The sequence below is a fragment of the Haliotis asinina genome, chromosome 9 (genome assembly GCF_037392515.1).
Source record: "Haliotis asinina isolate JCU_RB_2024 chromosome 9, JCU_Hal_asi_v2, whole genome shotgun sequence".
In the NCBI taxonomy this organism is placed as follows: domain Eukaryota; kingdom Metazoa; phylum Mollusca; class Gastropoda; order Lepetellida; family Haliotidae; genus Haliotis; species Haliotis asinina.
The window spans coordinates 17690520-17706286 of NC_090288.1; the positions used below are offsets into that span (position 1 = coordinate 17690520).

The window sequence follows — 15767 nt, forward strand, 5'->3', positions numbered from 1 at the left end:
TTTAGTGACTATAGAACACTGTCTATTTACCTATTTATGTTAATTTCAGATTCCTGTTTTATCTGCAAGAGAGAGAGCATTGTGGTTAAAGCATTTCCTCAAAACACTGAATACCTGGTTTTGATTCCCCACATGGGTACATTGTGTGAAGCCTATTTCTAATGTTCCCTGCCATGAAATTACTGGAATATTGCTAAAAGCAGTGTAAATTCATACTCACTCTGTATTACTGGCAACATCAAAGTAAAAAAAATTAAACAATTATTGCATGAATATGTTTAATAATAATGCTTGTAAATATGTAAAACTCAAACATTAGCGAAAATAGGTTGCTGCAACCATGACAGAAATCAGATTGGAATTGTGTTAGCAAGCTTGGATAACTGTTATAGTGCAGATTCATAGGCATAACACAGTAAACAAGCTCAACTTAACTTTATGTGAGCTAAAAAGGAATGATAACATTGCATAACACAGTATACTTTACGATAGAAGTGAATTTTTCAAGATTCTTACTTGTTTCTCAATCAAGTATTTCAAAATTACAATGTATTTCAGGTTCTGTTGTAGGATAACTGTTTTTTAAGATAACATTATATCTCAGATATGTGATAACTGTGTATTCCTAGGTAGAGGTGTGTTTCAAAAAGAATGAGTGAGTTTAGTTTTACACTACACTCAGTTATTTTCCAGATATATGGCGACAGTCTGTAAATAATCGGATCCGAGTGAGTGAGATTGTTTAGTTTTATGACACACTTATCAATATCCCAGTTATATGGCAGTGCATCAGATCTAGACCAGACAATCCAGTGATCAAGAGCATGAACATCAATCTGCATCATTGGGATATTATGCTTTTTAATAAGAATGTCGAGATAATAGTGAGTGAAAGAGTTTGGTTTTATGTTGCTGGTAGCTATATTTCAGCAATATCACAGCCTTGACACCAGAAATGGGTTTTACACATTGTATCCCTGAGGGGAATGGAACCTATGGGTGTGTCAAGTGAACACTCCAAGCATAAGGCTTCCCCACTGCCCCTTAGAAAGCAATGTGTATAACAGAACATTGTAGACAAAAGTGTAGGGATCACGTAAATGATTGATAATCTGAAAATTATTAACGAGTATCCATAAGAAAAGTAAGTTACAGATTACACTGTACTTTAAATTTTGTGTTTGCACAGAAATCTGTTTCAATTTCAGCTGAGCTAGAAACAAGCATTGTCACTAAGGTGACATAATACCCTGTCTCAATTCTCAACTTAAAAGAAAAATGAGTTTGAATGAAAGAATGAAAGTGAAGGCCGTAATTTAACATGAAGTTAAATGTCGACAAAAACATGACCAGTCAACCTCTCTTGATATCTTGCTCTGCAGTTGTTCAAACACACAAATATTTTCAAGACACACGATGACCTCGACATGAATGTCTGAGTGTATGAAATATACATAAATAGTTACAAAGAAATTGCTTATTTAAAAACATTCAAGTGAAGTCTTGAAAGTCTATGAAGAAATCCTGTGAACTGTTCTTGAGATATCTTGCTGAAAATCTTAACATGCAGTTTAACATGCTGAAATCGTCAAAGTGTTGCTGTGACCTTGAAAATTAGGTGAAGGTCACCACAATAGACTGGGTCCTGTGCTTGGTCGTGAATATGAAGAAAATCTAGTGAATGGTTCTTCAGATATCTCTCTGACAATGGTAAAAAGTTAAGGTCCTCATGTGACCTTGCAATGAAGGTCAAGGTCATCAAACCTGACTGGGACCATATATGTTAAAAATCTAGTCAACTGTTCATAAGATATTCCTGTTTGTACACATGGGCAGATGGAGCCTAATACTATAACCCCTGCTGCATGTTTAGTGCAAAGCGGGAGATACAGTATTATGCTACTAATTAAATATAGAACCAACAAAAAGGCGCTGTTTCATTTCTGACAGTTAGAATGGAAAATAAGTCATGAAATTCTCATAGAAATATCAATGGTTAACCTTTCTGGGAGAAAATAAGATTGGACTAATTCCCTTTTAATCTCCATGTATCATTACTTGCCTTCCTGCATCTGTATTCTTCAAAGTTAATGTTCAATATAGCTGCGGTGCTGTGTCTTGAGGCAGTATGCCTATTGTTCTCTTCACTTCCCACATCCACCAAACATTCCAAAGCCTTTTCCGCAACTTTATCAAGTTAAATACACTGACATTAAACATTGTCTTCACTTCTCAACAGCCAAATGTTGACTCAATCACTTCAAAGGTGCTCTAGAAAATCAGATAACTACGAAATACTGGAAAATTCCCATCACTGCATTGATAATTATCTGTGCAACCCCAGTCCATCAAAAGCCAGCCATGAGCTGTTGAGATCATTTGTCACAGTAGGATATTGTTCAAGATGAGATAAAGTCTACAGGATATGGTGCTTTAAGGCAGAGATTTATTAGTGATATTCAATATTTGACGTGGGTGGCGAGCAGAATCATGATGAGGCCATTGGAATGTAATACCTCTCTCAGATGATGAGCTACTATCACAACATTCTCAACACAGAGGCTATGTAATACACCCTGACTTTACCAGAAACCAATACAACATTATCAGGACGTCCCTGTCAGTGTTCACCTCCCAAGTGGCTACTAGGAAATAACAGTTCATTCTGCGGCTAGCACCTGAAGATTTTATGAGAGAGAGTCACTTACAGTTAACACACCTTCATTTTTTCTTGACTACTTGTTGTTTCAGATAGCTGTGCTGACTTCTTGATGTGTGTTGACTCTGAAGACATAGTTTGCAAGGAAACAATGTTTTAAAAGCATCATTACAGTTTATTCGGTGGGAAAAAATCGGGCAGGAGTTATGAAATAGTTCTGTTTGTTTACATAGGCAAAGAAATATGCTTTTGAAATTTTTTAAAGGTTTTCATTTGTAATATGAGAACAAAGTAATTGTGTTTCAAGAAACAAGAAATAGTCAAGAAATTTCAAGATGTCAAAAATGTCAAGAAACTAAAAAGTGTTAAAAAATTTTGATTGAAACAACTGCTATTTCCGTGGCAGTCTCTCACTTCACATCGTTCTGCTAGGAGAAACATCTCTGGGAGATTCCCAGCTGGAATCCAGTGGTCAAGTCAATGACATGCAGTTGTGTAACATTTTTGACACAGATATAAAGGTTGAACAACCACATTACCTCAAGGCTTCAAGTCAACACAAATCTCTGTATATAGCGTTGCATACAGTAAATACAAAGGAAACGGTACATTTATCTGGTCTAACAATGTTGTGTCACAAATTTCAGATTTTCTTTCTGCAACATCATTGTTTCCTGTTTTCTTGCTTTACCTTATCAGAAGATGTTTTTACAACATACCACAAATAAAATGTCAATTATTGCAAACTTGTACACAGGTACACACTCAGAGGGGCAATATACACACAAATATACTGTAGTTTCCATGGTGATACCTAGTCCTACAAATCTAGGGGTACAGATGATAAACAATTACTAATTTCAGGGTCCCTACAGGAGTGAGTGAGTTTGGTTCTACACTACTTTTTGCAACATTCCAGCAATATCACACCAGACATGGGCTTCACACATTGTGCCAATAAGGGAAATTGAACTTTGGTCTTGGGTGTGATGAGCAAATGTTTTAACCATTAGGCTAATCCATTGCCGCGGTTCTTACAAGAAATATGAAGGTGCTATAAAGTGATGAAATTGTTCAGTCTATTGACACATGGAATGTAATGCTTTTTAAATTAAAGGAAACTCCATTAATTCTGATTGCTGCAACATTATCAAGGAAGTCAAACATAGGGACCATCAGATCCACATGTCAGTCCACTGTCATGGCCATCATATTTTACTGTAGGCCTACAGTGATAACACTGTCATCAAAGTTAAACATAGCAAACATCAGATCTACATGTCAGTCTACTGTCATGACCATCACATTTCATTTGAGACCCGTTGTGCCTGGGAGTGATAAGAGACGCGTTCATAAGATCTTTTTGGAACATTTGAAATCTGATTTCATTACAGCTGTATGTGTAACTAGTGAGTGAGTACAGTTTTACGCCACCTTCAGAAATACTACAGTAATTTTATCATTGGGTACCCCAAAAATAGGCTTCACATACTGTTCCCTTGTGGTCAAACAAACACGGGTCTCCAGCGTGATGAGCAGACAGTTTAACCATTAGGCTACCCACAGATCCCAGTCCAAATGTCCACAAACCCCTAGTCAATATGGCCATACCAAAACTTTTTGACCATTTTGACTTTCTTGTGTGGTCACTTTGACTAGGGTCACTATGGCCTCACTATGGGTTACACCACCTGCCTTTTGAGAGTTATAAAATTACACTTAACTTATGAATTTCCACATGCTTGAAACATCGAGCATTACAGGTTGAAAAACATTAAGACAGAAAGAAACAGTGAGTGGCTGAGTATGGTATTATGCCCTGTTCGCAATACCCAAGCAACATTCCAGCAACATCTGGGCAAGGGACACCAGAATGGGCTTTACACATTGTACCCATGTGGGGACTTGGCATGATGAGTGAATGCTGTATGAACTAGGGTCCCCACCGTCCCCTGAAGGACAGAGACAAAGAGGAGGAGGCAGGAGAAAGTGGACTGGCAAACAATATGCCTGTTAGCATATTAGTGCAATAACATTGTTAACAGACACTTATTTGTCTGTAACAAACTTCCAACATCCACATCAATATCAACATGTAGCTGGTGATGAAAGATGTGGTCGCCAAGCCATTTCAAATATCATCTTGGTCAAATGTTTATTACAGGTAAATGACACCATCTGTGTGTCGTGTTGATCAGACATTACACTGGACTGTAAATGTCACAGACTAATGTGACCAGCCAGACAGACAAGATTTAGTATCACCACAAAATTGCTTTAAACAGCATTGTATTTCACCACAAAATGTATACATTAACCTATATCCTGACTTACCCTCTGTCCTACCAAGGGATTAGATTGATGTGGCAGAACCAAATTGTTTTTAGAATAACAAGGCCCTTTTCCATAAAGTGATCGAGCTAGGTGTGAGAAGCAGTTTGAGTATGGCAGTAAGGATCATTATAGTCCAAAGCCACTTAGTGTGGCCACACGTAATTTCACGCTCACAGTTTCATTAATAAATCTTCCTCATACAGAAATTTGTCATGGTTTGAATTACAAACTGATACTGTCTCTACTTTGGAAAGTTATAAAAATGCAAAAATTTACCTGCTTAGGAAAGGTAAATATTTATTGATTTTAAAGGCTTAAGGAGAGTAAACTATTAAGCACCACCAAAAATAATTGTCAATTGTATCAAAAAGGGATCAAAACAGAGAAGTCAACCAATTATATCTAAATACACATGCAGTTAGCATGAAATTCACATGCTGACTCAAATGCATGCTTTTCATGCTAAATTTCTGTCATGGTGAAAGGTGAAATGTATTCTCATTGCTTTCTTAACGACGCATAAATAAGTGAATAGTGCTGAAATTGAACCTTTTTGGACATGCCAAGGCATAGGCTTACTGAAAATACCAGACGGCAGAGTTTTGGTATGCATGAAGCTGGTTTGTCCCATCGCAGCATTGGGTCCAGATTGAATATCAATTTATAGGACATTGTCTGTGTGACCATAGTTTTAGACATGATTATTGATAACGTTTATAGTGCCCCCATATGAATGTCAATAAATTTCAGCCGAAAGTATGAGCAGTGTTAGTAGTTGATGGATTGACACTTTAGATGGTTCAGTTAACGAAATTATAACCGTGTGTTTGGTTTCTATACCATGAATGACCAGTGTGTTGTGTTAAACACAATCTTATAGCATGAAAATGTGTGGTGCTTAATTAATGCTCATGTGTATATTTATTGACTTTTGGTGCTTAAGAACAGTGACAATTAGCTTGTATGAGCTGTGAGTTATGAGGCACATAAAATACAGTTTTTGTTTCAGTAAGTGTGGCGACATCTTGAGCATAATTCATATGAGAGCAGGACAAGGAGTCTGGGGGGTGTTCAGCATGACAGTTTTGATCTCTAACCTGAAAGAAGGAATATATAGGGTGTTCAGTGTAACAGTCTTGATCTCTAACCTGAAGGAAGGAATATATAGCGTGTTCAGTGTAACAGTCTTGATCTCTAACTGGTTCTACAGATGCTGTGTTGAGGATAAAACTGCCTCTTATGGGTGAGTCCAAGTCCAGGCATGTGAGAAGGACATGGAGTATGGAGAGCATTCAGTGTGATAGTCTTATTTTCAGACTAACGCTAGTCTTTGAACATATATAACTTTGATGACAACAAACAAACCTACTTAAATTGAAAAGGCACCAAAGACAAACCAGATGAAACATAGACTTGCTTCATTTAGGGCTTCAGCACTGAAGGGAGGGCAAGGCTGTTGGGAAAAATGTGGTTCACAGACTGAGAGATGGATTATTTTCATCTCTAACTGGTTCTACGGTGTCTGTGCTCAGAGTAAAGATGGTTCCTCATTGTGAATCCAAGTCCAGTCACATGAGAGAAGGACCAGGAGCACAGAGCAGGTTCTGTGTGACAGTCTAGATCAATATATGCTCTGTCAAGTCTGTGTTCAGGATAAAGATGTGTCTTCACAATTTTCTGTTGCAACAATGAAAACTGCCATTAATCACAAGCAGCTATCAGCACTGACATTTAAATATTTACCACAAAAAAAATCAAAGACAAAAAATATGACTAAAGTCCTAATGATTTGACCATGATATGAAATACATTACAAAACAGATCATATATCTAATGAAGATTTACTGCAGCATGGCATTTTCCATAAAACAGGGTCAAAACACAAAGGTCAAGTTTATGCCTTGGGAAAAAAGCAACATGCTACAGTTCTATTACAAACTACGCATTTGCCAAATGCCATTACATTTTAACAAAACTAGGTGAGTAATGCCCATAAGTGTGACAAAAAAGGTTTTATGATTGTTAAAGAGGCATTATTGAAAATTAGATTTCCACATCTTGAACATGTTGGTGTGTTTTCCTTGGAGAGGGCATGGTTGTAACACAAAGATGAAACAAGGAAAAGATATACAATATTTTTTTGTCCTCAGTCACATAACATTCAACCAGGAAAATCATGTGAACAAATAAAGAGGATTTTTTTTTTGAAAATTTACTTTCGTTATATAAGACGTCCTCAGCTCAGTTAAACACAATCCATTGATTGACACTGTGAACATGGGTAACTGACCACTTGATCTCCACAGTATAGAACACATAATCCAATGAATGACATGATGAACATTGGTAATTGTTATACAATGACTTGTATCAACCAAGTTAGCAATCCTGATCACTTCACCTTGCTTGGGGTCTTCTAGGACAAGCATGGGTTGCTGAAGACCAATTCTAGCCTGGTTCATCACTGGTATAAATGTGCAGCTTACAAACGTATCTGTCAACATGACGATCTATCAAAATACATCCAGTATTATTCTCTTCACTTTCTTGGTATTAGCTGACATGACATAGACACCACCCAATACTAACACAACACTGGTTGTGTATCCTTGCACTATTTGGGGACTACAGCTGGAAGCGTCTGTTCAGAAAAGTCATTACAGTCATTGATTCTCAGGACATGAATGAATGAGGGAAGGCCTTCACTATGAACCAGTGAGAAAATCGTTATCTAGAATGGGCTTTAACATCTCATTCAGAGTCCTTCACTTCTATAGTGACGTCCATACATGTAGGTGTGGCTGCTAGTCTAGTTTCACAGGGCTCACCCACAGACATTCCAAACTGACATATAACCTCGATGTCCTACTCAGACAGTCATACAGATTAGCTCCTACAATGTCTTGTCTTATCCTGTTAATGCTGAACATCACACAGGATGACAACTACAATCTTGTCATACAGTATGACGCAGCTAGGGCATTGAGCCACTGTCAGTCTGATCTTTGTAGATGCTCAATCCAGTCCATCATGAAGGAGGGGACACCAGTGATATTAAACTAAAACCAATGCTCCTCCAATGATAGTGTTTGTTACATTTGTTATTCATTTCAGAAAATAATTGAGAAAGTTGATCCAGCTGAAGAACTATGGACAGTTCCAGCATCCCAACAACACAACATCAACCATGTTAGTAACACTCAAACTCATAGGATATTGTGCCATCACTCTGTTGTATGATGAAAATGATGATCAAAACTCCAGAAGTACAGGATTCAGGTAAAACAAAAAAATCCAGTTTTTAGTACAAAAATAATTGATTCTGAAAGAAAGAAACAAATTTGGATAACTCTTTAATCACTGGCCAACCCTTATGTCGGTAAAAAGGAAAGGATTATATAGAAAATATTTAACTTTCATTAATTGTGGGAGCATGTCAAAGTGTTGGATGTCAAGTTTCTGTATGACACTAATAAACAAGTGTTTGACACAAAGCATGCTAACAAAGAAAGTCCAGATTTACATGTGACAGTGCAAGACTTCTCATGTCAGTTCTAATGACAGTCATGTGCCATCTCTATGCAGGTGGTTGTGAGATTGCTGTGTGGGTGATCCATGGAGGCCATAAAGTTGATACAGCCTACACAGCCTACACAGCCTACACAGCCTCCCCAGTTACAACACCATCCTTAGTGCACCACATTAACTATTTCAGTTAACACTGGACTTTCATCTTTCTCAGGCAAAACATTCACACATGGTAATGAGTATAAAAACCCAATTCCACAATGTTTGGTAAAACAACTAAAGAATACTACAACACTTCACTTTTAATGAATCATGAATCTCAACACAATTCCACTGCCTGATCACACTGTCTGTTCATTACTTGAAAATGCCTGATATCGACTTACATGAAATGCATATCATGATCATACATGGATCATAAATCAAAGTATTCAAAACAGCTGACAGACAGACAAACAGGTTTCATTTAGTCCTTAAGGCCCAGTGGCGATAAACACAACTGGAATTAATCAATTACAACTATTGGTCATGTGACATGAAATTATGCTTTTACAAGCAATTAACAGATGAACATTTATGAAATGGAAACAGATTTAATAATATCAGATTTATTATTAGAGAATTTTGAATACTTCTTTCTGCAGGCAGAGAAAGCCTCACAGACTAATAATGGTGATGTTAGTGATAGGGCTTGTAGACAAAACATTTGACCCATGTATTGACATAACAAACAGACTGCATGTGATATTACATGCAGGAAGCATCTTGAACCATGACTTTTTGGGCAAGATTGCAACAGTGGTTTCAAAAGCAGCCATGTTTGAAATTGAAGTGTGAATTGATGACACAAGTGTAGTTGATCACAGGCACATTATTACAGTGCTGTTTCAGTGAGGATAAGATGTGGACAAAATGAACCATCAGGCACTGCAGCTCACCTGAAGGCTTGTGAAATCAACAAGATTTAGCCCTTTGATTATCAACTTGGACAACAGATATTCATTCCGAAAAGAGAACTTGGTAAGAAAGAACTAAAAACAGAAAAAGTTGAAACTCCTCTCAAATTACCAGAAAAAAACTGAATTATAAACTAAACAAACATTCATCATTGGCCAATAGCAAATTTACTGATTTCAGATTTCTAATGATTCACCATCACAACAGATCATAAGACAAGATCAGAGGTCATGATAAAATGGTAAACAGGAGTGAATGAGTGACTGATAGATTTGGTTTCACACTGGTTTCAGATGACACTCGAAATTGGCCTCACACATTTAATCCCCGTACAGCATCGAAACTGGATGAACAAGCGCTTTAACCACAAGGCTACACTAATGGCCCAGTCAAAGAGAACATGCTAAGGAAAAGTACAAAACAAAATTGCAGGCATGGGTACATATGGCACCAAGTAAGTTTCCCATGGGAACAATTCTAAAAAATCACATACTATTTTCATGAACAGATTGTAGCAAAACCACTGACCATGCTGACGGCCATCTCAGCTACACTCATTTGCAGTTTCGGTGGATATCAAGCAGACAACTATTCTGAGTCTCAATCAGGCTGATGTCTATTCTGGGTCTCATCCCTTTCTCAAGCAAACAAGTATTGTGGGTGTCCCACCATACTTGAAGCAGACATCTATTTTGGGTCTCCCCACTATATCAGGCAGACATGTTTTCTGGGTCTCCCCAAATCCCATTCGTACGTCTATTATAGGTCTTCCCAAATCCTAGACAGAAGTCCAATCTCGATCTCCCCTCTAAATCCAGGCAGGTGTGTATTCTAGTCTCCCCACTGTACCAGGCAGATCTGTATTCTGGGTGTCCCTACCACATCCCATACAGACTCTCAATCTCCTTATGGTCACTTAGTGGACCTCACCTCAGCTGTTCATGAAGACCTGACCTCCTAAACTGCTGAGGAACTTGACCTCATCACCTCTCAGGCATAGTGTCTCGTTTTCCAACTTTGGACCAGTCTTTTCCTGGAAAACACAAGCAGCAAATCAGCCAACACTCACTGAAACAGCAGATGTGAAAATTACTGCAATCCTATCAGTGTTAATGTCTGAACAAATCCCAGTAATTGCTGGTGTTATATGTCATCTCAATCACCTCCATGATAGCGCTGGTCTCGCACGGTGATACTTTCAAACATGCCTTAGGATAACAGGGGATAAGTTTTAGTCCATGAAAATATCATCAAGGATACCTGGTTCCGTGAATTGCAAATAGTTCAGATTATATAAGATATTTGCTGGAGGAAATTGTTATTTCAGTACAAATGTGAAGAAAATTATTCATGACGCTGTCCTTGCATTCAAGCAAGCATCTCTTTAAGTGCCAAATAAAATAATGTCAGCTGCCAGTGTGTCATCAGTGGGACTTCTAGCCCATCAGTAACAGCAAGAATGTCTCCATCAGGATAATTTGTCCATGATGAACTACTACTGTTTCCTCGTCACACTAAATGAGTCAATCTTCATTGACAAAACAGCAGTCATTAGAGAGAATATTACTCCATCAGTGTCTGTTCAGATTTCAGTTTATCTTGGTGGTATGTAAGTAATCACATCTACTCCACATGATCCTGTCACTGACATGGACATCTAACTATATCAATGGAATATAAGGACATGCATCAAAACTATTCAGTCTTCAGGGATTAACTAGCCATTCACCACCTGCTGTTCAGCAAACACAGGAGTTCAAAAATCCCATCTCCCAACTCCTGGGACAAGTCACTTTTCATTTCGGGCAATCAAATCATGGTATCTTACTTGTCCGTGGACTAATAGATAATTTCCACTTGTGTTTTTTAAGTGCAAATAATCTTGGATTTAATTTTATATCTCTCATAATGAAGCTATTAAAGTTCGCAATAATAAGAAAGCAAAGCTAGTAGAGAGTGAAATTATCACTCTCCGATAAATAAACCAGTAAACATTAACATCACGCATTGTGTCATAAAATCAGTGCAAGTGGAATATAAGTCAGAACAAGTTACTTTCTCAAAGTCACTTGCCCTGTGGCTAGTGGCTTTTCAACATATTTTTGAACCCCTGATACAGTCGGTGGACTGGCCCATCACCAGCGACTGTTCAGAATACAGTCGGGGTACTGTTCCAGGGTACTGTTCACCAACGACTGTTCAGTGTACAGTCGGGGTACTAGCCCATCACCAATGATTGTTCAGCATACAGTTGGGGTACTTTAGTCCATCACCAACGACTGTTAAGCATACAGTCGGGGTACTAGCCCATCACCAACTACTGTTCAGTATACAGTCGGGGTACTAGCCCATCATTCAACTCCTGTTCAGTATACAGTCGGGGTACTAGCCCATCACCAATGATTGTTCAGCATACAGTTGGGGTACTTTAGTCCATCACCAACGACTGTTCAGCATACAGTCGGGGTACTAGCCCATCACCAACTGCTGTTCAGTATACAGTCGGAGTACTAGCTCATCACCAACGACTGTTCAGCATACAGTCGGGGTACTAGCTCATCACCAACAACTGTTCAGCATACAGTTGGGGTACTAGCCCATCACCAACTGCTGTTCAGTATACATTCGGGGTACTAGCCCATCATTCAACTGCTGTTCAGTATACAGTCGGGGTACTAGCCCATCACCAACAACTGTTCAGCAGACAGTTGGGGTACTAGCCCATCACCAACTGCTGTTCAGTATACATTCCGGGTACTAGCCCATCATTAAACTGCTGTTCAGTATACAGTCGGGGTACTAGCCCATCACCGACAACTGTTAAGCATACAGTCAGGGTACTAGCCCATTACCAACGACTGTTCAGCATACAGTCGGGGTACTAGCCCATCACCAACGACTGTTCAGTATACAGTCGGGGTACTAGCCCATCACCAACGACTGTTCAGCATACAGTTGGGGTACTAGCCCATCACCGACAACTGTTAAGCATACAGTCAGGGTACTAGCCCATCACCAACGACTGTTCAGCATACAGTCGGGGTACTAGCCCATCACCGACAACTGTTAAGCATACAGTCAGGATACTAGCCCATCACCAACGACTGTTCAGCATACAGTCGGGGTACTAGCCCATCACCAACGACTGTTCAGTATACAGTCCGGGTACTAGCCCATCACCAACGACTGTTCAGCATACAGTCGGGGTACTAGCCCATCACCGACAACTGTTCAGCATACAGTCAGGGTACTAGCCCATCACCAACGACTGTTCAGCATACAGTCGGGGTACTAGCCCATCACCAACGACTGTTCAGTATACAGTCGGGGTACTAGCCCATCACCAACAACTGTTCAGCATACAGTTGGGGTACTAGCCCATCACCAACTGCTGTTCAGTATACATTCGGGGTACTTGCCCATCATTAAACTGCTGTTCAGTATACAGTCAGGGTACTAGCCCATCACCGACAACTGTTAAGCATACAGTCAGGGTACTAGCCCATCACCAACGACTGTTCAGCATACAGTCGGGGTACTAGCCCATCACCAACGACTGTTCAGCATACAGTCAGGGTACTAGCCCATCACCAACGACTGTTCAGCATACAGTCGGGGTACTAGCCCATCACCAACGACTGTTCAGTATACAGTCGGGGTACTAGCCCATCACCAACGACTGTTCAGCATACAGTCGGGGTACTAGCTCATCACCAACTGCTGTTCAGTATTCAGTGGGGGTACTAGCCCATCATCAACTGCTGTTCAGCATATGGTGGGGGTACTAGCCCATCACCAACAACTGTTCAGTATACAGTCAGGGTAGTAGCCAATTATCAACTTCTGGAAGCCTAAAATACCGTAAATATTTATCACTCATTAAGATTCGGTCATATATTGGTCGTGGTTATCCTCTTACCCGAGCCATTGAAGTTCTTTCAAATGATGAACTACCGCAATTTCTGAAAAAAAGGTACGGAGTAATTAAATGTTTCAGTCAGTAGTATTTCAGGCTATGTCATGGCATAATGAATAATCACATCCCCAAAAACTCACAACAATATCTAATATACAATTAGTGTTGTAACAATTAATTGATAATATCGATGTTTGCATTGTCAATGGCACAATACGAGTGCATTGTTGCAAAACACTTTAAGGTCCATGATATCAGGATATTTATACTAGGGTCCATACTAGTATATTGCCATATTACCATAGATAAGTCTATCCCTTAATCTGACCATCAGCATCAAAATGGTATGTTTCGTACATTGCCATCCTATGAGATCGTAAGTTAATCGTGACCAATGGAGACACCAACACAGCTGTCTTGCATGTTTAAACATATTTGGTGAGAATGTGTTTGCTTTTGTCAAAGAATGTTTAAATACTAACTGTAGTGAAACCATGTATCGGTCCGATATTTATTACCTCGGTCTACATTATTCACAGCAATCATTACAATAATGCATCAACTCATGCCTCTAAATGTAGTGTAGTTGGGAAAAATACACACCTACAAGCATATTTTGTTTCACTTAAAGTGACATTTGTTGCAGCTTGACGATCACATGTCAAGAAACTGCTTCGTGATGGAACTACGAAGTGACATTAGTGACAGGTCGAATTATTCCATGTATGAATACTAACTGGCAATACATAAACCAAAGGACCCGTGAAGGTCCCGGGGTAGAATAGGCCTTCAGCAACCCATGCTTGCTATAAAAGGCGACTCAGCTTGTCGTAAGAGGCGACTAACGGGATCGGGTGGTCAGGTTCGCTGACTTGGTTGACGCGTGTCATCGGTTCCCAATTGCGCAGATCGATGCTCATGTTGTTGATCACTGGATTGTCTGGTCCAGACTCGATTATTTACAGACCGCCGCCATATAGCTGGAATATTGCTGAGTGCGGCGTAAAACTAAACTCACACACTCACTCACATAAACCAAAGTGCTGTCGCATAATCTTAGTTATGTTTATAAATATTTTACCTGCAATTGAAATGAAACAATGCTAGAATATATTTCTATTGGTAAAATAATAGTTCCAGGCACTATATTTTCCTAATCACAGCATCAGAATTCATCTTGTTATATTACTGGGTATGTTTTAACTTAATACTATATGCAAGACAAATACACAAAGTAAGCTTAATCCCTGAATGGAAAAGGTAAAGTATTTTGTTTAGTGATGTCTAATTGCAAATTTGAAGTCTTTACTGACAAAATCTTCTTTGATGCAACAATGGTCAGACATATTCAATAACATAGTGGACTTGTTTTAATTATACTGTGACTGATATGATCTTGAGTAGTTGCTATCTAAGAACTCAGTGTCAACAACTCAGATGGAACTAGTTCTTGTGCAGTGAATAAGATTTGATACATAAATTCTGTCACTAAACTTACCATGACACTATTTTACTATTATCAGGATAGTCTGAATGTATGTAAATTCACTCCAAAATGAACATATTTTGGAGTACATACCTGAAATGCTCTATGCAGAACAACTTCCAATGCAAATTACAGCATATCATACGAACAGCAGTAAATAGTTGAACAAGGAACAGTTCAGAAAGAAACGGTTGAACAAGGAACAGTTCAGCAGGAAATGGCTGAACAAGGAATAGTTCAGCAGGAAATAGTTGAACAAGGAACAGTTCAGCAAGAAATAGTTGAACAAGAAATGGTTCAGCAGGAAATTGTTGAACAAGGAACAGTTCAGCAGGAAATGGCTGAACAAGAAATGGTTCAGCAACAAATTATTCAGCGGAACATGGTTCCACAAATAGTTCACTTTTAGGTTGAAATGTCATCAGTAAAATGCCATGATCCCATCACAAAACAGCCTCTGCCCACCATCAGCTGATTCAATGAGCATGTAGCTATTCACTCCAAACCTTGTTTCCAATTAAAGATGGCGATAGCGTGATAACGGCTAAAGAGTTAGTGTACTTTATTTTTTAGCCACATTCAAGCAATATCACAAGTGAGCACAACCAAAAAATGTACTTTGACACTGTACTCTTATGGGGCATCATAAAATACATCTTACCTCATACCTAAGTTCAAGCACAACCAGTCTTCTGGTGCCAAGTCATTTTTATACAGATAACAGCTATCTACATCTATCCCAGTGAGTTGGTATTACAGTACAAGGACGTGCAAGCAGGATATGTGTCAAACAGGCCACAACATTAGCCTATTTCACATTCTGCGGTGCTGCTGCAACGAATCAGCTTTCAAGCAAACACAATACATATCATGAATATAGTCCAAAA

The 15767-nt window shown here is 38.9% G+C and overlaps 2 protein-coding genes across 3 annotated transcripts in view; one reads left to right on the forward strand and one right to left on the reverse strand.

Moving 5' to 3' along the window:
* LOC137296579 (regulator of nonsense transcripts 2-like) overlaps positions 1–15767 on the forward strand; it is a 269128-nt gene that overhangs the window by 155919 nt on the left and 97442 nt on the right. The gene's annotated exons all lie outside the window — the stretch shown is intronic.
* The window catches only part of LOC137296581 (protein MCM10 homolog), a 57912-nt gene that overhangs the window by 6618 nt on the left and 35527 nt on the right, over positions 1–15767 (reverse strand). For both annotated transcript variants that reach the window (XM_067828394.1, XM_067828395.1), the window contains exons 22-23: positions 13398–13440; positions 10409–10511 (exon numbers count right to left, since the gene is read on the reverse strand). In XM_067828394.1, the coding sequence (XP_067684495.1) occupies positions 10410–10511; positions 13398–13440 (145 nt within the window). In that variant the 3' untranslated portion in view covers position 10409. The remainder of the gene's footprint in view (positions 1–10408; positions 10512–13397; positions 13441–15767) is intronic.